The sequence below is a fragment of the Camelus bactrianus genome, chromosome 12, assembly GCF_048773025.1.
Source record: "Camelus bactrianus isolate YW-2024 breed Bactrian camel chromosome 12, ASM4877302v1, whole genome shotgun sequence".
Lineage (NCBI taxonomy): Eukaryota > Metazoa > Chordata > Mammalia > Artiodactyla > Camelidae > Camelus > Camelus bactrianus.
The window spans coordinates 61803107-61827584 of record NC_133550.1 but is presented as its reverse complement, the minus strand read 5'-3'; the positions used below and the strand labels follow the sequence as shown (position 1 = coordinate 61827584).

Here is a 24478-nt window from a genome sequence, read left to right as displayed (position 1 = left end):
CAGGTCACGTGTGAGGAGGGGCGAAAGTCTCGCAAAGCGGGGCGGCGTGCCGCGAGTTGGGAGTTCTCGGCGCGCCGCGAGCGGCGGGAGCTCGGGCTCCCGGGCGAGCCGGGGACGCGGCAGAGCGGGGGCCGGGGTCCGAGACCGCGGGGGCGGCACCGAGAGTGGGAGGGAGAGCGAGACAGAGAAGGACAGAGACGGGGAGCGAGACAGAAACGCGCAGGGGAGACAGGACAGAGGCAGGGGGAAGCAGGGGACAGGCTGGGAGGGCGACGGAAACGAAAACAGGGACCCGCAGGGAGAGACCGAGGGGGACAAGAGAGACCCGGAGAGGCAGAGACCCGGGGGCCCAAAGGGGGAGGTGGTGGAAGAGCCCGTGCCGGCCGGCCGCCGAGGTCTCGGGGCCAGAGGCAAGCGCAGCGGGGCAGGGAGCGGAGCGCAGGGCGGGGGGCAGTGCGAAGTGACAGCGAGAGAACAGTGGGGGCGGCGGAGGGAAGGCGCCTGCGGCGGGGGCTGGGGGCACGAGCGCCATGGGTCCCCGGACCCCCGCGCTCTGAGCCCCGGCCCGGGGCCCGACGATGCTGACGCCGAGGCGGCGCCGAGGGCGCGGCGCGGGGCAGCGCTGAAAGTTGGGCGGCCCGCGGGGAGCGGCGCGGGACGGCCTGGAGACCAGGAGACCCGGGGACAGACGGACAGACCCACAGGCAGCCGGGGAGGGGGGGCGGGGTCTCGCAGAGTTTGCGGGGAAGGGGCGCCAGGACTTCCCTCTCCGCGCCTGGGACGCCGCCCGCCCGACTGCGCCGTGGGATGTAGCGCCCGCCCGCCGCCTCCCGGAGACTTGTCGGACCCTCTGTCCCGCGGTAAGCCCGGCCTGCGCTCGCCACTGGCGCTGTCCGTCCGTCGGTTCGGCCGCGTGCGTGTCTGTGTGTCCCTGGGCCTGGCGACTCGGGCCCCACCCGCTCACCACCGTATCCGTGACCGGGGTTCCGGCTGCCCAGCGCGCGCCCAGCGCGGTCAGGCGACTCCCCCCGGGGGCTGGTGAGCGGCGTGGTCTGGGTTTCTGACAGGAAGGCAGGTAGAGGTGAGTGGAAGGGGCCTTGACCTCCTGCCCCGGCCATGACCTTTCCCTGCCTCCACCCACCCCCAACTGTCACACCGGGTTGGAGGAGTTTCAATAAGGCAGGTGACTTGTGGCAAAGGTTGGGGGGTATCTCCTTTCCACGTCCCCAACTGCAGCCTGTTTGCAAATGGCCCTGGCAGAACAAAACCCCACTTCCCATGTTTTGAGCACCTACTTTGGGTCCCAAGAACCTAGGGTGGGTGTACAGGGATCCAGTGAATGAGGCAGTTCATGTCTCACAGGGGTGAAGACTGGCTGTGGAGAGAGACAAGACTGCTTTTCCCTCCGCAAACGGAGAACCCCAAGGAAAGAGAGGTCTGAATGAGCCCCAGAGTAAGGAAACTTCACTGCAGCCCTTCCGGTGCCCAATGTCCCCCAACCAGCATCTCCCTCACTTCTGCCCCCAGCCCAGGCTCCAGGACAGGGAGAGGATGCAGGGAGATGGCAGGCAGGAGGGTGGTGGAGGGACAGGTGGAGGGGGGCCTGGCTAAGTTAGCAGGTGAGGGCGTCAAGAGCAGTAGGATCGAGAAGCAGGTTGAGGGAATGGGGAGCTGAAGGAGGAAGGCATGAGGGTCACGCGTGCAAGGTCCAGAGAGAAGCCAGATCCCTCTGTGTGTGTGTGTGTGTGAGAGAGAGAGAGAATGTGTAAAATGTGCATGCATGCATGCATGTAAAATGTCTATTCTGCTACTCCTCCACATCCAGTCTTGTGACCTCCAGGGCTTTGGGACTTTTGGGAGCTGTGGGCAGGACTTTAGGGGCCTAAGAGCCAAATTGTGGTCCTGACTTGACATGGGGTGAGGGGAATAAAAGGCAGAAGAGGGTGGTGGGATACAGGCTGAGGTGCAACATGGCCAGGGCAAAGGCTGTTGACCACTGAGCTGCACCATAGCCAAATCAGAGTCTGGAGGGCTGAACCTAGAACATTCTACTCTGTTCTCCACTGGGAGGAGGGGCTCTTTCTGGGGTTTTCCACACTGGCCAGTGGGCCTTGTATATCCTCCATTCAGGATCCTAGAAATCAGCTCAGTTAGCTGAAGAACCAGCACAGTGGGCAAGTCACTCTCTTCCCTCACCCTCAACATCCGTATCTGTGGAATGAGGACACCACTCCCTGTCCCACTGACCTCCAAAGGGGGCCCTGGGCTCAAGTGAGCTGAGGGCTGTTCAAAGCTGGGGATAATGCTGAGCAGATGGGAGTAAGGACTCATTTTACCTTTGGGAACATGAAAAGCTAACGGGGAGAGGGGAATATGGCCTGAATAGATGGCTGACCAAGAAGAGTGTCCAGAATTGGAGCGGGGATCTGGGGCTTGGGAGCTATTCCTCAGGAACCTTTGGGTTACCCTTGAGAGGGAAGCTCCTCTCCCATATAAAGCACAGGCGTGACCGGGAACAGACCAGTGCTGGCCTTGAATTTCTGCTGCGTGACCTTGGGCAATTGGCTTGACCTCTCTGAGCCTCAGTTTCTTCAACTGGAGAGTGGGTACCAGCTTCATTGGGTTGCCGAGTGATTTACAGTCTATGCCAGGTCTCTGAAAACAGCTCACACAAGCCTGGAGCATAGTAGGTTCTTAACAGACATTTGCGAACAGAGAATGAAATAGCTCTAGGAGATGCCGTGAAAAGATTTCTTAGCTTAGGATCTAAGAAGGAAGGGGAGGAGGAACAGTGTAGGCTTACAGGGCGGGCTGGTTCTTAATGTGGATCTGGGGGAGGCGGGGGCGTGTGCTGAGGGGGGTGTGAGGAGGAGGGGGCCCCTCTGCGGGGACCACTGAGTCACGAGGACATGTAAGCGACATGACAACCAGCAACATGGTAACCAGGAGACTAGCAGCGGTGGGAAATGGAGCTGGAGCGGTGTGTTGGGGGGGCAGGACTGGCAGCACCAGGCCTGGAGGGTCCGGAGAGCAGTGAGGCTCGCCTCTCGGAGTGAGACGGGGAGGCCCCAAGGCCAGGTGGGCTAGGGAGGAGGTGGAGGCTGGAGTCGCAGGAGGCAGGCATCTCGGGGTCTGCTGGGCAGGGGGCCTTCTCCCGCACCTCCCCAGGCTCCTCGCTCCTCTCCTCCACATCTCCACTTTTCATGCCTCTCCCCCTAGGATGCCAAATTTGGCTCACGCAATCTGTCGTCTCTCTTCTGAGATTGGCACCGGGACCAAAGCCGAGTGCATTACATCACCGCCGCTCCCCCTGCACGAGGAGAGAAGGGGAGGGAGGGCCAGGGGGCTGGGGGACAAGCGGCCAACCCTCAACTTTCTTCCCTGTCTTCCTGCTCACTCTTCCCCCTCAGTCCTAGGTGTTGGGGGCTTCCGGAAGCAGCCAAGCAGAGCCTAGAGGCAGAAGAAGGGCTCTAATCTTGGAGATCCCAGGGCAGAGCAGGAGGTCAGACCATGTTGCTGTCCCCCTGGCTAGGTGGGGCCTGGGAGGCAGGGAGTTTGGGTGCAGAACCTCAGTCTGTCATTGCTTTGCCGTGTGACCTTGGGCAGCACCCCTCTCACCCCTACCCGGTGCAGAGTCTACATCTGTAGAGAACAGTTGGCCATTCAAGATCTTGGTGACTCTCCTGAAAAAAGATGCCCTTGAGTCCTGCTGCTCTCCTGGGCACAGAGGAGGAGTCCTGAATTTTGAATGGCTATGACCTTGAGCAAATGACTTTACCTCCTTATGCCTCCACCTCTTCACCTGTAAAATGGGAGTGATAGAATCCTCAAAAACACTAGATATGAAAGAGGCACTAGACATGAAAGGAGGACAGGGGAAGAGACAGGGTCTCAGGCCCGAAACTGGACACTCAGGGACCCCATGGCTCTCAGCACCCTGGGCTGGAGGTAGGGGCAGGCCAATCCAGCCATTGGCAGGACAGTGTTTCAATTCAGACGGAAGGCTTGGCACTTAAATCACTAGTTTGATGCCTTTATTTTATGAAAGTGGAAACCAGGGCCCAGAGAGGGAAGTGGACCCTCCCCAAGGTCACAGTGATGGTTTGAGGGTGGAGGAAGCAAAGCTGGGTCTGAACCCAGGGCTCCTGGCTCCCAGCCCTGCCTAGAAGTGGTCAGAGAGACAGGCAGATACACATACCCGCTGTGGAAGACTCTGGACAGCCCGGATGGGACCCAAGAGCTTCGAGGGCCCAGTTCTCATTTTGGCCCCCTCCCTTCTTTCTTCCTGCTCCCTGGCTGCTCCAGCCCCACCACCCCTGCCCATTAGTCCCATCCCTCATTTGGTCTACTTGAAGAACTCTCTTTCAGGCTCATTTTAAAGCCAGTTTCAGGCAGTCCCAGTCAGGGATCAGCTGGATTTGGGGTTAAGACGGAAGATGACAGCCCTGTCTAGAAGATTCCTGGACCTGGAGGTGGAGAAGGATGGGGAGCATCTGTGGATATTTTGTGAAATAGTGAGATCCTCATTCCCAGAGCTATTCAAGCAGAACCAGATGAGAGCCTACCAGGGATACTGACCCGATGACTCCTGCTTTATGGATGAGGTTGAATGACAGCCCCACCTCCAAAATCTCAGTAGTCTTTGATAGCCCCCTGGAGGAGCTGGGAGCAGCACCCATCACTCACCCGCTTCCCAGCAAGGAAATGCATGTTGTTGTCAGGCGAGGCACTGGGCAAGGAGCTTTTGTAAACCTTTCTCATTTAATCTTCCCTGCCACCCCACAGTGTCAAATTAAGGTCCCTGTGTTACAGATGGGGGAGCCACGGCTCAGAGAGTCTCTGTGATTTTTCCAAGGTCACACAGCAGGAAGTGGAGGAGCCTGGATTTGAGTCCGGGCCAGTCTGATCCTCCGGGGCTGTCCCTGGGACTTCCTGGAGGAAAGAGTGGAAAACGTCCCTCCCCTGGACTGGGGCTTGGCAGGAGATGGTGTGTCGCCCCCACAGCATGACACCCCCTCAGAGATCCTCTGGGGGCTCCATTCTGAAGACATAGAAATAGACAGGCACCCAAGAGGAAAACTCATTTTACAAGGGGGAAGACTGAGGCTCAGAAACAAAGAATGGCTTGCCCAAAGGTGATCAGAGAGTTAGATTTGGGCCAGGGCTCTGTTCCCTGCACCAGTGAGCAAGGAGGGGCCTTTAGGCTGATGGTAGAGTTTAGAGTCTGGGTTTGGGGTGCAGACTGCTGGGTGGTTTGGCAGACAGCAGAGTTTGGTTCTAGACTAGGGCTGTGGGTAGGAGAGTCAGCCTTGGGAGCTGGGAGAAGGGAGCAGGAAGAGAAACCAGCAGGGATAGCAGCTCCACCTCTGTCTTCCCTGGTCCTGTCCCAGGGCCACCCACAGATGTCAGTGTCATACAGCCTGTGAGGTCAAGAGAAACTGTAGGTGGGACCTGTCTGGCAAGAGAGGGTCTTGGAGCCAGCAGCCTTAGGTATGGCTCCCTGTGTGACCTTAGGTCAGTTCCTCACCCTCTCTGAGGTTGGTACGCCCATACATGTGACCAAGAACCTGGACTCAACGATCTATTCCCACAAAGTAGCTGCCGCTCGGCTGTGATCTCAAAGTGCTCCTCCCATTCCCAGGAGGACCCTGGGCCCTGGGCGAGGGGCGGGCAGGAATCCTGGGGGCTGGCATAACCTTTAAGCCTCCTCAGCGACTCAGCCCTCCTTGGGGTGTGGGGGGATCTCCGGGTGCAGCCCTTCTTCTCCTTTTCATCTTTATTTTTCTCCTGCTCCCTCTTCTCCTCACTACGTGGGCTGATCGCTGCTCAAACTTTTAATTCAGATGGTAATTGAAATAATAATATGGGCTGAGGCCCCTCTGCTTGTGACGCTGCAGCTGGTGGAGCTCAGCTATGAATAGACCTTGAGTCACACACGCGCGCTCCTGCAGGCGCGCACACAGGGCTGATGGGCTGACGGGCTGACGGGGTGGTGGGTGGGGTGCAGCCGGGATTGGGGGGCAGGGGAAGCTCGAGCTCCAGCTTGCTCTGGGTCTTGGCCCCCCATTTCCAAAGGCCTGGGCCAGTTCGGCCCTGCAGCCCGCCATCTGGTTCCCTGTGTGGAATCTGACTTGGGGCTTCGGTGGTTCTCTACAGAAGGGGAAACTGAGGTTCAGCAAGAGGGAGTGGCTGACTGGGAACAAATGAAAGTGACTGGACTCAATTAGAACCGATGGGTTTTGCCTGGTTCCAAGACCACTATTTCTTTTCAGGACACATAGGCCAGACAAATGAGTGGGAGGAACGCTGGGGTGTGGCCCCCACGCCCCCTGCTCTTGCATCCGCCTGCCTCAGCTTTTCCCAACACACACTCGCCTTCGAATGTACACTCTCTGGCCCACTGTCACACACATTTTTTCTCACGCACTCACACCACACACTTTCATACCCGCTCACTCACACACTCATGCACGCGAGCTGCTCAGATAGATGGTGCTATTGATTGGTGGCTGGGGTGACAAAGAGGTTTTCTTGGCAGGTCCTGCTGCAGGAAGGGGACAAGGTCCTATGTGCCAGGCTCTGCACTGGGCTATGTATTCATGATCTCACTCATCCTCCCTGCCACCCTGTGAGCCCCATCACTCCCACTTTTCAGATGAGAAAACTGAGTCTCAGTGAAAAGAAAGAGCTTGCCTAAGATCGGACTGGTAGAAGGAGCCATATATTGTTTGTTCTGCTGGGAATGCACCGCGTTCCAGCTATTCTGGGACCCTCCATTTGGCCTCCTGAAGGAGGGAGTGTGTATCTCATCCAGCCCAGGGGTCCTCTTTCTCTCCCTGAGCCAGTTCCCCCACTTTGGCCTGAGGCCACATGGCCAGTCATTGACCAGCCCAACTGCTAGCAGCCAGAAAATATGGCCTCTCAGCAGGGGAAGGTGAGGTGCCCATGAGGGGCATTGGCAGGTCAAGGAGAGGGACTACCAAGCAAAGTGGTCCTTGGTGTTCCAGACCCCAGCTGGAGCTGTGTAGAGCATTGGCGTTGTCATGATGACCTACCAGCCAGCAGCTTGGGTTTCAGCCTGCTCAGGTGGGTCCAGTGGGGGGCGCCCAGGAGGGCAGAGTGGAGATGCAGTGGAGCTTAGGCGCAGTTGGGCAGAAACACCCCCCTCAGCCTGGGACGATAGAGGCCACTCTCCCTACGTTTACCCTGCATTCCTGGTATACTCCTATGCCTGCTTTTTCGCTAGCAATCTGCTGGGAGATGGAACAACTGAGCCCAGAGACCACAATGATTTGCCCAAGGTCACGCAGCAGTGGTGATAAAGCTGGGACTGGACCAGAGCCCAGGGCTCCTCCTGATTCCTCTGCCTCCCCCCACCCCGCCAGACACCCTCTGTCTCTCTCAGACATTTATTGTGCCTGTGGGGGGAAGAGCTGATCTCTGCACCCCCTCTCCTGGGAAAAACCCCTAGCTTGGAGAGAGGGGTGGGGGCAACAGCCCCTCGTCACAGTGGATGCAGCTGAATAAGGAAGTTTACTTGCTTCAGGCAGGCCTGGGATTGGATCCCAACTTAGCCACTCACTTATCCCAAGTGATATTAACCAGGTCCCGGTCCCCCTGGGAATCTGTCTTTGCTCCTCTGTGAACTAAGGACAACCTGTGATGATGGGAGATGTGCCTTTTTACTTTTGTTTCCTATCTCTTCTCAGAGCCACCCCAGCTTCACCTGGCCTGCAAGGATGGGAGGGGACCTTAGCTGGGCCAGGGAGGAGTGGGGTACGTGCACTGTGAGGGGCTGATCCCATTTTATGGGTGGGGAGATTGAGGTCTGGGGGTAGAGTTTGCCCAGCCTCTCCTTGGTGGCAGAATTGGCACCAAGTTTTACTTTCTGGCTTCTGGGATGCCCCAGCAAAGTCTCTTCCCAACCCCACCCTGCACCTTCTCTCCCAACTCCCACCCCAAACTCCCTGTAGGAGGCTTTCCTCTCCCACTGTAGGCCTGGGAACTCCAGGCCTCCTGCCCTGGGAAAGTTAAGGTGCCATGCAGCCTGGAGGACAGATGGAATGGGGGTCAGCAATTCGGGATCTCTGGGAGGCAGTACTAGAGGGGAGGTGGCAGAGCTAGAGGGGTGATGTGGATGAGAGGTGGCGGCAGAAGGCGCTGCAGTCATTCTGACACATGGACATCAGAGCCCCCCCCCCCCGCAACCCTTTCAAGGGGGAGGCCACCATCTCCTGGGCTAGCCCACTGTGTCTAGGAGTTTCTGTTAATTGATACCTGCTTTCCATTTTGGCCTTAGCTCTGCACTCTGGGGCCTGAGGAATCTAGCTTGTTCCCCAACCAGGGGGTGGCCAGCTCCTCCTTGTTCTCCTAAGGCTTCTCTTCTCTGGCCTCAGTAGTCCCAGCTGAGGCCTGTGGGTGGGAAACAGAAAATCTGGGTTCAAGTCCAACTCCACCCGGAGTGGCTATGTGGCCTTGGGCAGCCTTTTCACTTCTCTGAGCCTCCCACCCCTGACCTGTAGGGATGCGCTTGTTCCCCTGCACCTGTGGGTTGCTGGGCAGATCTTGTGAGCTTCTGAGTGTAACGTGGCCTGTTGTTGACATGAGCTGCTGTGTGTCCAAACCACTCAGTGGCTACTCTTGGCAGACTTCCAGGTCCCCAGCCATCACCTTCAGACACTGCTTCTCTGGCTATGTTGAGTGTCAGCACCTGACCTCTCTGCTGAGCCCTCCAGACCCACTTGGGTGGAGGCAGGGCTGGCTGAGCACCAGCGCCAGGCTGTGCAGCTGCAGATCCTGAAGCCACCTGACCTTGGAAAGAGCCTCTCTCTGGCTAGGCTCCAGGGCCACCCCCCAGACATGGGGCAGGAGCCAGGCAACAAGGAGGAGAGGGAACTGAGTGGGGCAGAGAGCAGGCCATGGCCTCATGCTGGAGCTGGCCCGGGGACCTCAGATGACAGGCCAGGAGACAGAGAGGACAGACAGGCAGCCAGGGGATGGAGTTAACAGTCACTAGCTGCATTAATAGCACAGCAGAGCCTCACTCCTCATACCTTAGAGAGCTGCCTGAGGAGGGGGTGAGCTCCCTGTCCTGGGAGGTATGCAAACAATTGCTGAATGGCATCTGTTGGGGGACAGCAGTGGGTTCTGACACAGGACCAGGGGAAGGAATTGGACCCAGAACCCAGAGTCCCTGTTGTTTGGACCACAGTGTGGAGGTCTTGTGACCCTAACGGTCTAACAGACGGTTCCAAATATTCCCTTATGACTTCCAACAACTCTCCCCACAGTCATGCCCCCGCAAAAGCCCATGATCCAAGCATGGTCACTTTCACTTCAGGCTAAGCCCTAGATCCCATCTCAACCCGTTCACAGCTCCTAAGCACTCGAAGGTCAGTGATTTTTCAACTTGCAGGCAGATCCTGACCCATTAGTGGTTGTGAAATTGAGATAGTGAGTCCACTACTTATTTTTTTAAATAAAATAGAAAAGAAAATTTCAAGCACTTGTACATAATGAGGATAAGCATTATTTGGTGACACTTTTGTTTCAGCTTTTAAAGTGTATGTACTGTATTATATAATGAGTAGCAATGTACAATATGTTTGTTTTTACTCTGGGTTTTGGTCAGAAAGTTTGAGAACTACTGTGTGTAGAAATCCTGGAGGCGCCAATAAGAAAAGCTTGAGTGTCCAGATTCCTTTTTTCCAGGATGCTTGGTTCCTAAGAATCTAAGTGCTGAGAACTGCAGATGCTACCCCTCTGTCCTCAGGCCTCCCTTGCCTTGCCCAGCAGCCCACGTGGCTCCAGGCCCCCGAGCGTCCCGGTCACCCCCAGGGCTTAGGTCCCGCTTCTTTGCCCAGCCCAGCCCTGGCCCAGGCCTGCTTCATCTTGGGGCGTCCAGCTTGGCCCACATCTTCCTGGGCAACCTTCTCTCCAAGCCCTGTGGCCATGAGGACCCTTTCCTCCTGTCCTCACATACTTACACGTGGAGCTCAACAAAGCAGGTTGTCTTACTCATTCCTCTTCTCCCGGCACACAGTAGGTACTCAGATAATGTTCATTCATTCCATAGTGATTTGGAGAGTGCCCTCCGAGGGAAGACACTGTACTGTGTTGGAGTCACACCAGGCAGGAGGGCAGCTGCCATTCCAGCTCAGCACACGTTTAGGGTGATGAATGAATGAATGAATGAATGAATGAATGGAATCTGAGAGTCTCTGGTCCTAGGAGCCAGCTGGCAGATGGTGAGAGATGGTGGGTAAGCACGTAGCTCTTTGCCTGTGCATAGTAGGCATTCTGATCGCGACAGTCCCTCACAACTGTGGATGCAGGAGTGTCAGGGCAGGAGTGGCCGAACGTTCGTCCCTCCTGCTGTCTCCGGCCCCTCTGAGGCCTCTCTGTGGCACCCTCTCCTGCTGGCCCTGCACATGGCCCGCCCCAGCACTCCCTGCTCCTGTCCTTGGAGCTTCTCTTATGGGCCTAGGAGCCTGGGCGTGTAGCCAGGATGCCTGGGGGACCCCTGCAGAGAAGCCGGTGCTCTGTGGGAGTGTGAGGCCAAGGCCTGGGGCCCCAGACATCCTGCCACACTCCAGCGCCACAGAAGGTCTCCTTCTGGTCTCTGCTCGGAGGCCACCTCCACTGAGAGGTTCTCCCTGACTCGGGGGACAAAAATAGCTCCTCCTTGGTCACGTTCTGTCACATCACCCTGCTCAGGTCCTTCACGGGAATTATGACAGGCTGAAATTATCCTGTTTCTTTGTCAGTCACCGGATGTTTAAGCGTCTGCGTGTGCCGGGCACTGGGGTTCAGGCGTGAAGCAGAGAGTCGAGGTCCCTGCACTGAAGGAAACTGTGAGTGAAATCGGTTTGGATGGGATAAATGCTGTGAGGAGATACAGGAGACTGTCTGGGGGGCCTCTGGGAGGAGGCAGCCTTTGAATCAAGACCTGAATGGTAGGAAGGTGTGAGCAATGGGGTCTTGGAAGATTTCATCCAGAAGGGGTGGCCCATGTAAAGATCCAGCGGGACAAGAAGAAAGGCCCGCATGGTTGGGGATCACGGTGCAAGTGGAGAGGGTTAGGTCAGAGAGGGCGGGATGGCGCCCTGGGAAGCTGTAGCCCTCCACGCCAACAAGCGACGAGCGACGTGGGTCCTCAGCCTACATGGAGATGGGACTGCATGGAGAATGGAGGCAGGGAGATGTAGGGGGGACACTGGAGTTGTGCGGTAGTGATGTGGCTTGCAGCAGGGAGGGCTCTGCAGGCTGGAAGGACTGGGCGTGGGGCCAGCGTCCAGGTCTCAGTCCCCTGGTTCACCTGCTTGGGAAGCCCCTGAACCCCCCGTGGGGACGAAAGTAACAGCACTCACCTCCAAGATGTCATGCGGGTCAAAGAAGTGGCCAGGGGTGTGGCCCAGAGTCAACACTAAATGTTAGTTATTATACCATGAGTATGACCATTGGGTTGGGGCCTCCCAACTCTTGGATTCTCAGGTGTTAGGCCTGAGCGGTCCGCCGGGGGGTCCCAGACTGAGGTGGGGAAGGGAGGGCGGGGTGGCGATCCTTCTGTCTTGGCTATGCTGGGCTTGCGATGCCTATTAGATGTCCAGCAGACACTGGAGGAAGATTCTTCTTGTCTCAGGAGGGCGAGGGGGCCAGGTGGTATTTTAAGTTAAGGCTGAGCCTGGGCACTGCGTGGTTCTACATATAGAGGCTGGGAGAAGGGAAACTGGGAGAGGGGCCCCGAGGCTTGGAGGCTGGAGGAGGGAGGCAAGAGAGAGCCAGCGGCCTCCATCAGAACTGCTGGGAGGACCATGGGCTCAGAGGAGCCCTGGAGGGGGCTACGGGGAGAACGGGAGGTGAGGGTAAGTCATCCCCTTTAAGAAGGGTTTTTGCACTTTACAGTTTATAATCCCTGACCCTCCACTGTCCCTGTTCATCTTTGCAACATGCCTATGAAGTGGGTGTTATTCCTCCCCATTTTATGGAAGCAATTCAGAGAAGCTAAGATATTTTTCCAGGGCCGCTCAGCACCTCAGTGAAGTGTTCCCAGGCTTTCTGGGATCACAGTTTCTTTTGAGGACCTTATGAATCCTATGACCCTTCTTAGAAAAATACACATATGTATACACTAATTTTAAAATTTTCTATGTGACTTTTTTTTTGTAGGTAATACATTCATATGGTTCTAAAATTAAAAAGACACAAACGGGAATACAGTGAGAATTCTTCCTCCCACCCCTTCCCCAGCCACCTGCTTCCCCTCCCCGGAGGCAGCCATTGTCACCAGTTTCCTGGGTCTCCATCCATAGACAAGCACAGACAAGCAAATATGTGTATCTATAAATTTCTTTTCTCTCCTTTTTTACACAACTGGTAGATACTATACTGAGTGTTCATCACTGTTGCCTTTTTTCACTTAAAAACACATCTTGAAGACCCATACCACTCCTTACCGGGCTCCCCCTCCTTTTTTTGGCTGCGTGGTGAACCATCATGGATGGGTGTCAGGCTCCTTCCAGGCTGGGCTGGGCAAACGGGGCGCTTAGCTCCTTACATGCATGACTGTCTGCAAGCCCAGGTCCCAGCAGCCCATACAAGTGTCACAGGCAATCTTGCGGCTCTCTGATGCCTCTGTTGAATTACCTCTGGAACAAGGGAGGGAATGAGCCGGGCCATTGGCTCAGACTCCCCTTGCCCACTCCCGCTCCCTACACCTCTTCTTTAGGTTTGGTCTGTGGGCCCAGCAGAGAATCCAGGGAATCCTGTGTGAAGGAAAGGCATCAGCCCCCATGCCCCAAAGCCCTGGGAGAACGTCCTCCAGGCCAGCAGCCCCACTCCTGGAGTCTTGTTTGCTGAGAGGTCAAGGACGAGGCAGTGGTGGCAGGGGCAGGGGGACGGGGTGTCTGGCAATGATCTCCACTCTCGTTCTTGGCTGGAGTGCTGGGATGGGAAAGGCAGTCGTGGGCTGTGCTGAAATCACCTCTGCTCTTGCCCCCTGGCCCCCCGCAGACCCACCCCTAGAAGGCTGCCCAGCCCCTCGCATTCTCCTCTGCCAATGAGGAATCTGCACCCTTTTTGGCCAGGGTTGGAGGCATCCAAGAAGAGAAGGGAGGTGGGGCTGCTGGCCAGGTGGGCTGGGCTGGTCAGGGCCAACTGGGCAGCTCTGTTAGAGCGCCCTCTTCTCCGGGCTCCAGGGGCCCACTGTCCTGTTGCTCCTCTGCCTCCGTCTGCGGTGCCAGATTCTCCATGGACAGGGGACGATTGGGGCTGGGCCTGAGGCCCTCTTCTCCTCTATCCAGCATTCTTGCCCGGGCCACCCCAGCTGCTCTCACTCAGCTTACATCGTCCAGGCGGGCAGGATCTCATGAGTCTGACTCTGCCCAGATCTCGGGAGCTGACCTGCCATGGGCTTCTCTATGTGGATGTGCCTAGGCCACCGCACACTAGGAACTGTCGTTCTTTAAACCTGCTCCCGGTTCAGGGCCTCACGATGACCTATTCCTGACACCCCTCTTCCCAACTTCCCGCCCTATTCACCATCACACTCTGGGGGTTCTTTGTCTAAAATATGCCCTGAATCTGTTTACTTCTCTCAAGCAACACTGGCATCACCCTGGCAGCTCCAAGCCAGCACCGTCACCTGCCTGGGTAGCACCAGTAACCTTCTCACCAGCTTCCAACTTCCGCTGTGCCCCACACAGTGTCCTAATGCAGCTCATCCCAGTGTGTGTCCCACGCCCGGACAGCAGAGGCCTCTGAGGCCAGACAGGGGCAGGTGTGCCACTGGGGCCATATTGGGGATGTTTTATTTCTGAAGCCTGGTGATGGATACACAAGGGTTTATTATATTATTGTTTATTCCTTTTTACCTTAAAGATTGCATGTGAGAACTAAAAAATATCAAACCAGGCAAAACCCGACCACCTGCCTGTCTCCCACAGCTACGAGGATGGAATCCACAGCCCTTCCCACCCCCAACCTCTGGGGCTCCGTCCTGGGCAACTCTCCCTCTTGCTCACTTCATTCCTGCCATCTGGCCTTGCTGCAGATTCTCAACACACTGAACTCTTTCTGGAATGTTCTACACCCACCTTTCACCCAGGCACACAATTCTCCTGATTGTCTTGGCTCCCACTTACTACTCAGGTCTCAGTTTAAATGTAATTTTCTCAAAGAGGTCTTTGGGGACCCCCATCAAACTAGAGCCCCTAGTCTTCTCTCTCATATCACGCTGTACCTTTCCTTCCAGCAGCTTACCATGATTTATGGCTGCCGCTATTCAAATGCTTATGTGTTCAGTGCCTCTCCCCAGCTGATGCAGAAGCTGGGTGAGTCCACAGCCGGTGCCTGATCCGCAGCAAGTTTGTGATAGTGACCGAGTGAGCGGCTTTAGGTGAAGAGCACACAACAGAGCAGGTCCCTAGAAGCCACAGCAAGGCAGTGGGGGATTGAATTCCACCACCAGTGAGGGAGGTGAGGTTGTTCTGGAAACGAGAAGCCTTCGGGGATCTGCTCTTGCCTTCAAATTCCTGTACGGAAGAGGGCAAAGGTGTTTGGGAAGGGGGGCCTCTTTGGTGGGACTGTCTGGGCACTAAAAGGGGCTCCTCTGTGGGCAGGGAGCTCTCCATCGATCAGGGCAGGGGCCAGGCGTCAGCAGAGCAGCAAAGGGCATACCTGCAGGTTGGAGCAGGGGCCCTTGGGCTTACCAGCCATCAGCTCCTGCCATTTGGCCATGACTGGAAGACTGGTCTGGACATTCCGGGGAATTTGCTTTCTAAACCTGTTCACTGGCTGGCTGAGTGGTTGGGAGGGACAGGTTGGGGTGCAGAGCTGGAGGAATGAGCCAGTTCACCCCCATGCCGCTCAGAGGCCCTCTGGAGCCCAGAGCCACCTGTGTGTCTAGGCTCTGGCTGGACCTGAAATCAGGGACCCAGATCCTGGCTCCAACTTGCCCTATGACCCAGTTTCTCCTTTCCCAGTAGGACTGACGGGACAGAACCTGACACATAGGAGGGCGTGGTAACTGTTTTCTAAGTGGAAGAAACTTTCGATGTGATAGTGTTTTCCTAGGCAGGAGAGCAGAGTGTCTAATGAATGTGCTCTGGCATCAACTGCTTCGTTCCAAATCCCGGCTTTACTACTTACGAGCTGTGTGACCTTGGGCAAGTTGCTGAACCTCTCTGTGCCTTGCTTTTCTTACCTCTAAAGTAGGGATGATAATGGAAACTTCCTCTGAGGTCATGGTGAGGATGGCAGGAATTGATCAGCGTAAAGCACTCAGAACAGTGCCGGCACAGAGCAAGAGCGTACTAAACGCTCTGCGTGGATTTTGCAATGTCACACCGTCGGCCGGTGGGGGAGGGGCCACATGTACAGTGGGATTTCAGGGTACAGAAGAAGGTGTAGGGGAGGATCAGAGTGTACTGAGCACCCACTGTGTGGCCTGCACTTTTACGACAATTGACAATCTGCATCTGGCTCTCGCGACCACCCTGCAAGGTAGGCGTTACTATATTCCTTTGCAAATGAAGACACTGAGGCCTTCAGGGAGGTTAAGGATCCGGTTGAGCCAGGTGAGACTGAGCCCGCTTCCAGTCCAGCCCTGTGAGAGTCTGAGGCCACTGCTCTTACTCACTTGCTCCCTAGTGCTGGTGTTGGAAGACAAGTTGGACTGGGCCGTGATGGGTGCCAGGGTGCGCTCTGGGGCATGACATCTGACATTCAGGGGAGGAGATCATGGGAAGGGCTGTTCAGCCTTGGGAGTGATTCATACCACTTATCAGCCACTTACCGTGTGTTGGGCACATGATGTACACAATCTGTTTATTCCTCATTACAATCTTATGAGGTAAGGGACACTATTAGCGCCACCTAAGGATAAGGTACACAGGAACCAGAGAGGTTAGATAACTTGCCCAAGGTCACACAGGCCGAAAGTGGTACAGAGAATCCAGTATCAGAGCCAGTGCACTAGGAAGGGAAGATGTGGGCTCTTGAGATGCATCAAGAGAAGGTAGACCTCCCAGGGTCTGAGAAGCAGGACAGGGACTTGCGAAGGGCTGTGGGCAGGAGGGGACACCCCCGACCAGCCTCAGCTGCCTCTTACTCTTTGAGAAGCGTAGCTCAGCTGTCTGTGCTTGAGCCCTTCCTCCCGACCCTGGAAATCCCTGTGTGCTTAAGATAAGAGGACCCCTGACCCAGACCAGGTAGTCCAGGCCTGAGGGGCAGCAGTCAGAGCTGAGCAGGGGGCAGGCCCGGTGCTCCTCCCTGGGCTGGGAACTGGGACAGTGGTGTTAATTCCTTCCACTCCCCCAGGGAAATCTTCCCCCTCCTTGGCTCTGCCCCGCCCCACTGCCCTGTGGGTGCTCCCTCCCTCCAGGCCCAGGAGGGGCTCAGGGTCAGCTGGGGCTGATCAAACTCAGGAACACCCACTGGACCACTTGCCTTATTTCTGACTCTGTGCTGGGCCCTTGTTTCGCCACATCGTCCCAGCTCTCCCCCAGGGGGCAATTAAGGTCCCCCGTTTTGCAGATGGAGAGAAGGAGCCCCTGGCTGGAGCAGTTAGTGGTGAAGCCAGGACTTGAAGCTGGTTCTCCTGTCCCCCAGGACAGTGTTCTTACGTCGTCACCTCCATCATCATCATCATTTCATTCTCTGGGTTCTACCTGCAGTGCTTTGTTGAACCCACAGCTGGTGTCTCTATTCTAAGTGGTTATCACGTTCGCTTCAGCAGCGTCTTGAGGAAGTAGGGACTGTTACCATCATCTCCACTTTCCAGATGAGGAAACTGAGGTCCACAGAGGACATGCCAGGAGGTTGACAGAGCTGAGCCTGAGAGCCAGGTCTTGCCACTCCAAACGTGAGAGTTTAACCAGCACATTACTTGCATAAAGTTAAAAAGAATCGAAGTGGTGCAGACACTGAGGGCCAAGGGGCCCTGAGGAGGCAGGACTGGCAGCTGGCAGTGCAGCCACAGAAGGCTTTGGAGAACAGTGGGGCCTCCGGCTGAGCCTGGGGGGCTGGGGAAAGGCACGAGGGGATCCAGGTTAAGCAAGGCATCGTGGGAGGTGAAGGGAGTCCGAGACCAGAGGCTGGGGACCAGGGTGAGCCAGGACCTGGAGCAGCAGGTTGAGTCAGAATCCCGGTTTTGCTATGTCTGCTCTGTGAACCCACCCTCATTCCTACTCCCCCACCCCCAGCCTGCTGTTCTTCAGCTGGGATGGGAAATAATAACCCTGCTGTTGCTGTGTTAGGTGCTCAATAAATACTTGTTAAATTAACAAGGAGTTGCAGTGAGGCCTCAGCAAGAGAGGCCAGGCAGTGCCTGGCACAAAGCTGGCACTCCCAAAGTGCTCGTTCTCTGAGGGCGGCCACTGAGAGGGATGATGGGTTCAGCTGGGCCCCATGGCTGAGCTGTGTGACCTCGGGCAAGTCACTTCACCTGCCCTGCTGTTCCACCCAACATCCATGGGATGCTTAAAGGCCTGCAGGGGGGCTAAGTGCTCCCTATGGTGGGCTTCTGCCCCCCACCCTGCTGTCTAGGGGCTCAGTGTGGGGCCTGCCCACCGGGGGCTCAGGACCCACTGCTGCTGTCTGGGGCCAGAGGGCCTTTGAGACACACCAGCAGATGCCTGCCCAGGCTCCTGGAACCTGCTGGGGCTGCTGACACTTTATCGATTTTTTTTTTTTTTTTTTAACAAAGGGAGTTGTGGGCAAGGAGGGGCATTTGGTATCATAAAGTCATAGGGAAAACCTAAGAGGACCCGGGAGCAGGGTGGTCCTCCTGCCTCTCTGGGCCCCCGGCAGGCAGGGTCCAACCCTCCTGAACTCCTCAGGAAGGGGCAGGATAGTGATGGTGCCGGCCAGCTGACAGCACTGCTGGTCCCCTTCACCATCTCCCCAAGGCCTAGGTGTCCTTTGCCAGCTGCTGGCTCATGTGCTACGGCCCTGCTTTCAGCCTCAGTTTCCCTAGTTGTCCAAAATCCAGATGTTCACAGCACAGTGGAAAAAAAAAAAAGCTGGTAACTCGCACAACATTGTCAGTTCTCCACTTTGTCAAGAAAGGACATTACATTTTCAAAAGCAGCCAACATCTCCCATCCCCATCATTTCCCAAAAAGAAAGAACATTTGCCACGAAAGGAGTCGCAGGATGTACTCCTAGAACAGAGGACAGTGACTGGGGAAGCGCCCAGTCTGGGAAGGGGAGGGATTTGTCCTGAGGTCACCCAGCAAGGCAGCCAGAGGGCCCGGTCTCCAGGGTCCCCACCTTAGAAACTGTGTCCTCCAGCATTTGTTTACAGGGAACATTTGGTGCAAGAGGATTAGACCAGCTTCCTGCCTGCTAGAACAGTACGCTTAATTACAGACATGAGACGGGCACCTGAACGACCGGACACTCTGTCTCTTAATGAAACACCTGTATTCAGAGGAGGATGGTACCCAGTTGTCAGTGCCTGTTGCCTCCCATGATCTGTGTCCCCTTCTCTTTCATAGTTTTCCCCTGGGCCTTCGCCAGGAAGCCCCATGTGACAAACAAGGGAAAGAAAATCTAGCCATCTCCTGGCAGTCATGGCCTGCGAGCACACACCAAGCTTCGTACACATCACTTTGTGGTCAGGCCTGGGCTGTGACAGGGTGTTGGTGTATTTGAGCAGTCGCTGCGGACAGGATGAGGGGCTGGGCTCTCACCAGCGGGGGGTCTTCAGGGGGATGCCCTGCACCTGGGCTCCCATGGTGGAGGGTGACGGGACTGGGCAAGCACCTGTGCCTGGGGGCAGCTTTCCACTGCCCAGGAGCGGACATTTCTGAGTGAGCACCGCCTGAGCTAACTGGCATAGTGTTGGCACAAGGCTGGGCAGGGGCTCAGGACATGGCTGGCTGCTGTGACCGGGAGAGGAGGCGCGGGGCTGGGAGATGAGCTGTGCCCTCACTGGCCTGAGATGTGGAAACTGCTGAGGATGGGGCACTGGGTGATGGAAGGGCTGGGGGGTCAGTACTGCAGTGGAGGCTGAGAGTGTAGGGGGTGGGGGGACGTGCAGAGCCTCGTCCTGGGGCTCGGCTGAGACTCCTGTCACTTCCACTCAGAAACGCGAAGCAGTGAGCAGTGCTGGTGGAGGGAGTCCTGGGAAGAACCCCCTCCTGCAGCACCAGGTGAGCCCCCCAGGTCAGGGCCAGCCCCGCAGGGGAGAGAACGACGGCCTGGAGCACCCTGGGCTTGTATTTGGCCTTGGGCAGGACCCTTACCCTCTCTGGTTCTCACTGTCCTCATCCACCAAAGGCCCAGGTCGCCACATGCTGTCCCCTCTGCCTCTCCCCTGCAAACCTGAGGCCGATGGGTCCAGGGTCTGCCCGGGCTGGGCTGGTGCCCTCTCTTCCCTCACCCCAAACCCTACCCCAACCCCCTCCAGGGAGGAAGCTCCTCTTCCCAGGAGCCCCTTGCCCTTCTTCCAGGAGTGGGAGTGAGGAGACTGTCTCAGGCTGGCCCACCCTGCCTGCTCTGGGACCCTTAGCAAGTTCATCTGAGTTCTGAGCTTCCTTGGCCTCAAATGTAAAATGACGGTCTTGAAATCAGTGATCTTGAAACCCTTCCTTCTGGCTCATTTGAGATGGTGGGACAGAGCAGAGAGGGACATACTTAGCCAAGGAAGACCTCCCTGAAAGCTATTTACAGCCTAGAAGGTACACCTGACCCCCAATCCTCTCAGGCCTGTGGCCCTGGTTGTTAGGACTCTAGGGGAGGTGGCAGAGAGAGTCTGGGACTCCCAGCTAAAATTATGACTTCTTAAGGGCCAGCACTGCACACCCGCATTACTGGTTAGGTCTTCAGACTGATAGGTCTCCTTGGTCCCATTTTCCAGATGAGGAAACTGTGGTTCAATGCAGCCAAGTAACTTACCCAGGTTACATGGTGGGTCTGGGACTTCAATCCAGGACTGTGGGACCCAGGGAGCTCCTCTTAAGGGGGGAAGGGAGAAGAACCCAGAGTTGGGGTGGGGTGACGGCGGGGGAGGAGGTGGGGGCAGGGCCCACTCTCCCTGGGCTGAGAGAGGGAGTCTCTCCGGGGAAGAGGCAGGCTCTGAAGCTGTTGATCTCTAAATTACAGCGTTGGCGCACACCGGTTGCTGCGGCAACCGAGTTGTCCTGAACCGGGGAAGTGTATAAACATTGCCACAGATGCACAATTAGATCAAGAAGAAGAATAGAAGAGAAAATAGAAACTTCCAGTCTTATATAATTCTGGGCCAAAACGTTACTAGGAGCCCGGGCCCGGGTTTGGCCCCGCCAGCCGCGGGGGCCCCTGGCAGCACCATCTCTCTCCTTGGGCCCCAGTGGAAGGGAGGGGTGGAGAGAGGGTCTGCCCTGCATGGGCCCAGCTGGGATGCCCGCCACCCGGTAGGGTGAGGGGCCGCCTCCGCTGAAATAGCTGGGGACGCTGACAGGCGAATCCTTCCTCTCCCAAGCTTCCTCCTGCACCCAGGAAGCAGGAAGGAAGGCAGGAGGGCAACTTAACCAAGCACCTACTATCTCCTTGGGTCCTGGGAGGTAGTGCTGTAACCCCCATTTTAAAGATGAGAGAACTGAGGCTCAGAGAAGTGAAATGAGTTGTCCTCGGTTTCACAGCTAGGTCATGGGTGTGTCTGCCTCCCCCGCTCCAGGTCTCCACACCGCGAACTCATCCATATTGACAGCACCTGGGAGCTGAAGAGTTAGACACACCTGGATTTGGACCCATGTACCAGCTGTGTGGCCTTGGACAGATCACTTCTCTGAGCCCCTGTTCCCTCAGCTGACATACGGAAATAGGGATGCCTACACGGGAGCCAAGGCTCAGGGCTCCCCTTACCTATGTCTTGAACACCACTCTGAAGTCTTTACCCACCACTGCTCCCAACAAGTTTGGGGACAGGACAGAAACTGAGGTGGGGCCTTGGGTCCCAGCACTGCCCAATAGAACTTTCTGCAATGATGGGAATGTCCTATATCTGCTCTGTCCAGTATGGTAGCCATTAGCCACATGTGGCTACTGAGCACTTGAAATGTGGCTAGGGCAACTGGGGAACTGAAGTTAACATTTTATTTAATTTTAATTAAATATAAGAGCTACAGGTGGCCAGTGGCTGCCAAATTGGACAGCACAGGAGAATGTCCGGTCCCCTAGAGGCCCAAGAGTTCAGAGGCCGAACCCAGGGAGGTAAGCAGGGACCAGAGCATTCACAGCTCCCCCTGCTCAAGGCAAGTGGGACAAATGGTGGGAGGGTGATTCCAAGCTGGGCATCTGGATGTTCCCAGGACAGTGGGCAAAGGAGGTTTGGTGGCGGCAGGGGAGGTGGGCAGTGTGAGGGGCTGGGATTAGGACCTGGATTCTGGTGGCCTCAGCTTCTGGTTCCACAAACCCTAATCCCAGAGCTGGGCTGGCACCAGCTCAGCCCCCAACACTCCCTCTCTGTCATCAGAGCCACCTTAACATTCTGCCCATGGAGTGGAGGAAGCCTTGGGTCCTAGTCCAGGCCCTTCCTCTTCTGAGCGTCTTTGGGTGGGGGTCTTGCTGCCCCTGAGCCTGGGTTCTTGGGCCCTCAGAGAGCCACCCTCCATGGCAGCCACTCCCTCCCCAGCGTCTCATATGTCTGGCTTCGTTCCCCCAGGCCCTGCGTCTTCTCAGGCGACCACGCCGGCTTCAGGACATGCACGGGCACAGCCGCAACGGGCAGGCCCACGTGCCCCGGCGGAAACGCCGCAATCGCTTTGTCAAGAAGAACGGCCAATGCAACGTCTATTTCGCCAACCTGAGCAACAAGTCACAGCGCTACATGGCGGACATCTTCACCACCTGCGTGGACACGCGCTGGCGCTACATGCTCATGATCTTTTCCGCGGCCTTCCTCATCTCCTGGCTCTTTTTTGGCCTCCTCTTCTGGTGCATCGCCTTCTTCCATGGTGACCTGGAGGCCAACCCAGGGGGGGCCACGGCCGGGGCCCCAGTGGGAGGTGGTGGGGCGGTGCCGGTGGCCCCTAAGCCCTGCATCATGCATGTGAACGGCTTCCTGGGCGCCTTCCTATTCTCAGTGGAGACGCAGACGACCATTGGCTATGGGTTCCGGTGCGTGACGGAGGAGTGCCCACTGGCGGTCATCGCCGTGGTGGTCCAGTCCATCGTGGGCTGTGTCATTGACTCCTTCATGATCGGCACCATCATGGCCAAGATGGCGCGGCCCAAGAAGCGGGCGCAGACGCTGCTGTTCAGCCACCATGCGGTCATCTCGGTTCGTGACGGCAAGCTCTGCCTGATGTGGCGTGTGGGCAACCTGCGCAAGAGCCACATCGTGGAGGCCCATGTGCGGGCCCAGCTCATCAAGCCCTACATGACGCAGGAGGGCGAGTACCTGCCGCTGGACCAGCGGGACCTCAACGTGGGCTACGACATCGGCCTGGACCGCATCTTCCTGGTGTCTCCCATTATCATCGTCCACGAGATCGACGAGGACAGCCCGCTCTACGGCATGGGCAAGGAGGAGCTGGAGTCGGAGGACTTTGAGATTGTGGTCATCCTGGAGGGCATGGTGGAGGCCACTGCCATGACCACTCAGGCCCGCAGCTCCTACCTGGCCAGCGAGATCCTGTGGGGCCACCGCTTCGAGCCCGTGGTCTTCGAGGAGAAGAGCCACTATAAGGTGGACTACTCACGCTTCCACAAGACCTACGAGGTGGCCGGCACTCCCTGCTGCTCGGCCCGAGAGCTGCAGGAGAGCAAGATCACCGTGCTGCCTGCCCCGCCACCCCCGCCCAGTGCCTTCTGCTATGAGAATGAGCTGGCCCTCATGAGCCAGGAGGAAGAGGAGATGGAGGAGGAGGCTGCAGCCGCTGCAGCCGTGGCTGCCGGCCTGGGCCTGGAGGCAGGCTCTAAGGAAGAGGCGGGCATCATCCGGATGCTGGAGTTTGGCAGCCACCTGGATCTGGAGCGCATGCAAGCCACCCTCCCGCTGGACAACATCTCCTACCGCAGGGAGTCCGCCATCTGACCTCCAGGCCCCTCCCATCACTTCCCCACAAGAGCCTCTGCGGGGGGTGGGATGCCAGGACACCCCCTCCACACTCAGGACAGAGCTCATCCTGACTCCGTGGACCTTCTGGAGGGAGATGGGGGTTTCAAAGACTGGAGAACCCCTTCCTACTCACACCAGAACCCAGGCCTGGAAAGGTCCAGGTTACCCTCGGTCTGATCAGCCTGGGTTCCCCAGCATCTACCCACTGGCGGCTCAGGAACCATAGACCCACCACCCTCTTCCCACCGACCCTTTGAGGACGTTCCCCCTTTGCAGAACCTCGGGGAAGGCGGCTGGACTGCTGGGGGGTGGGCATCTTGGGGTTCTGGGGTGGGCTGGTGGTTGCTTGGGAGGGTGGGAGGGGGGTGCGTTTCTTTTGCATGACTGTGGTCTGTTGCTCATAACTTTCTTTTGTAAATATCTATAAATGGAGAGATGGACGCACCAGATCCACCTTCTGCCATTTGTACCTGCAGGACAAGGAGGTGCAGTCCCTCTCTGTGCACCCCTCTCCCTCCCCACCTGTCAAGCCCAACCCCTTCCCTGGCCCAGCTGGCTGGTCTCTTGAGGCCCTCAGAGCCAGCTGTCTTTGCCCCTGGATAGTGTTGGTTTTGGGTGCAGAAGTGGGACCCCAAGGAGCAGGATGAAGGCCCTCCCTCCCTGTGGTCCCTCTGGGCCCCCAGGCCCAGCTCAGGTTGACAATGGAGTTTGTAACTATATATTTTTAATAAAGTATATGGTCCATTAGGGGTAGGCTGGTTGAAGATGGAAGGTTGGGAAGAAAAGATAGAGGGAAAGTGGTAGAGAGAAAGGGAGAGATTGAGCGCAACATGATGTGTGTGTGTGTGGTATGTATGTGTGTATTGTATATAAGTGTGTATGGAGTGTGTGTGTATGTGGTATTAGTGTGTGTGTTGTGTATGTGTGTGTGTGTGTGCCCTTTTCTGAGAGACTGACCCTTGGAGGGAAATTTATCACCTGCTAGTTTCTTTCCTGGGAGCCAATGAGAAGGCTCCTAAGTGAGCATGAGGTTTGATTGGGTTTGAGTCAGAGCTTTGCTATTAACTACCTGTGTGGCTGTCAGCAAGCTGCCCATCAGCTCTTGGCCTCAGTTTTATTATCTGTAGAATGGGATGAACCATATCTCCTTCCTAAGGGATGAGGGGCAGGAGAGCCCTGTGTGGATGTCAGCCAATGCTTTATAACTCAGGGAGAAGTGGGAAGGGCCCACTTGGTTTACACACCGCCCCCTACACACACACACTGGGCTGGGCTGATGAACTTGGCTGTAGGACACTGTGGTGGGAAGGGTTCTAGGGAGCAGCTGGGAAACCTGGTCATAGACTTGGTCTCTGGCTCGGTGTGGGACCTTGGGTAAGTCCCTTCCCTTCTCTGGGCTTCAGTTAGCCTGTGCTGTGTAACAACCACACTAAA

General features: G+C 56.7%; 1 protein-coding gene across 2 annotated transcripts; it reads left to right on the top strand.

Annotated features, from left to right (window-relative positions):
* Positions 1-324: 324 nt before the first annotated feature.
* KCNJ4 (potassium inwardly rectifying channel subfamily J member 4) lies at positions 325-23791 on the top strand. Of its 2 annotated transcripts, XM_074375552.1 has the most exons (3): positions 325-860; positions 10767-10853; positions 21647-23791. In XM_074375552.1, exon 3 carries the CDS (start codon positions 21686-21688, stop codon positions 23018-23020), a length of 1335 nt encoding a protein of 444 aa, XP_074231653.1. In that variant the 5' UTR covers positions 325-860; positions 10767-10853; positions 21647-21685; the 3' UTR covers positions 23021-23791. The 2 variants fall into 2 exon arrangements, with proteins under 2 accessions (XP_074231653.1, XP_010958609.1); XM_010960307.3 differs by lacking the exon at positions 10767-10853.
* Positions 23792-24478: the final 687 nt, after the last annotated feature.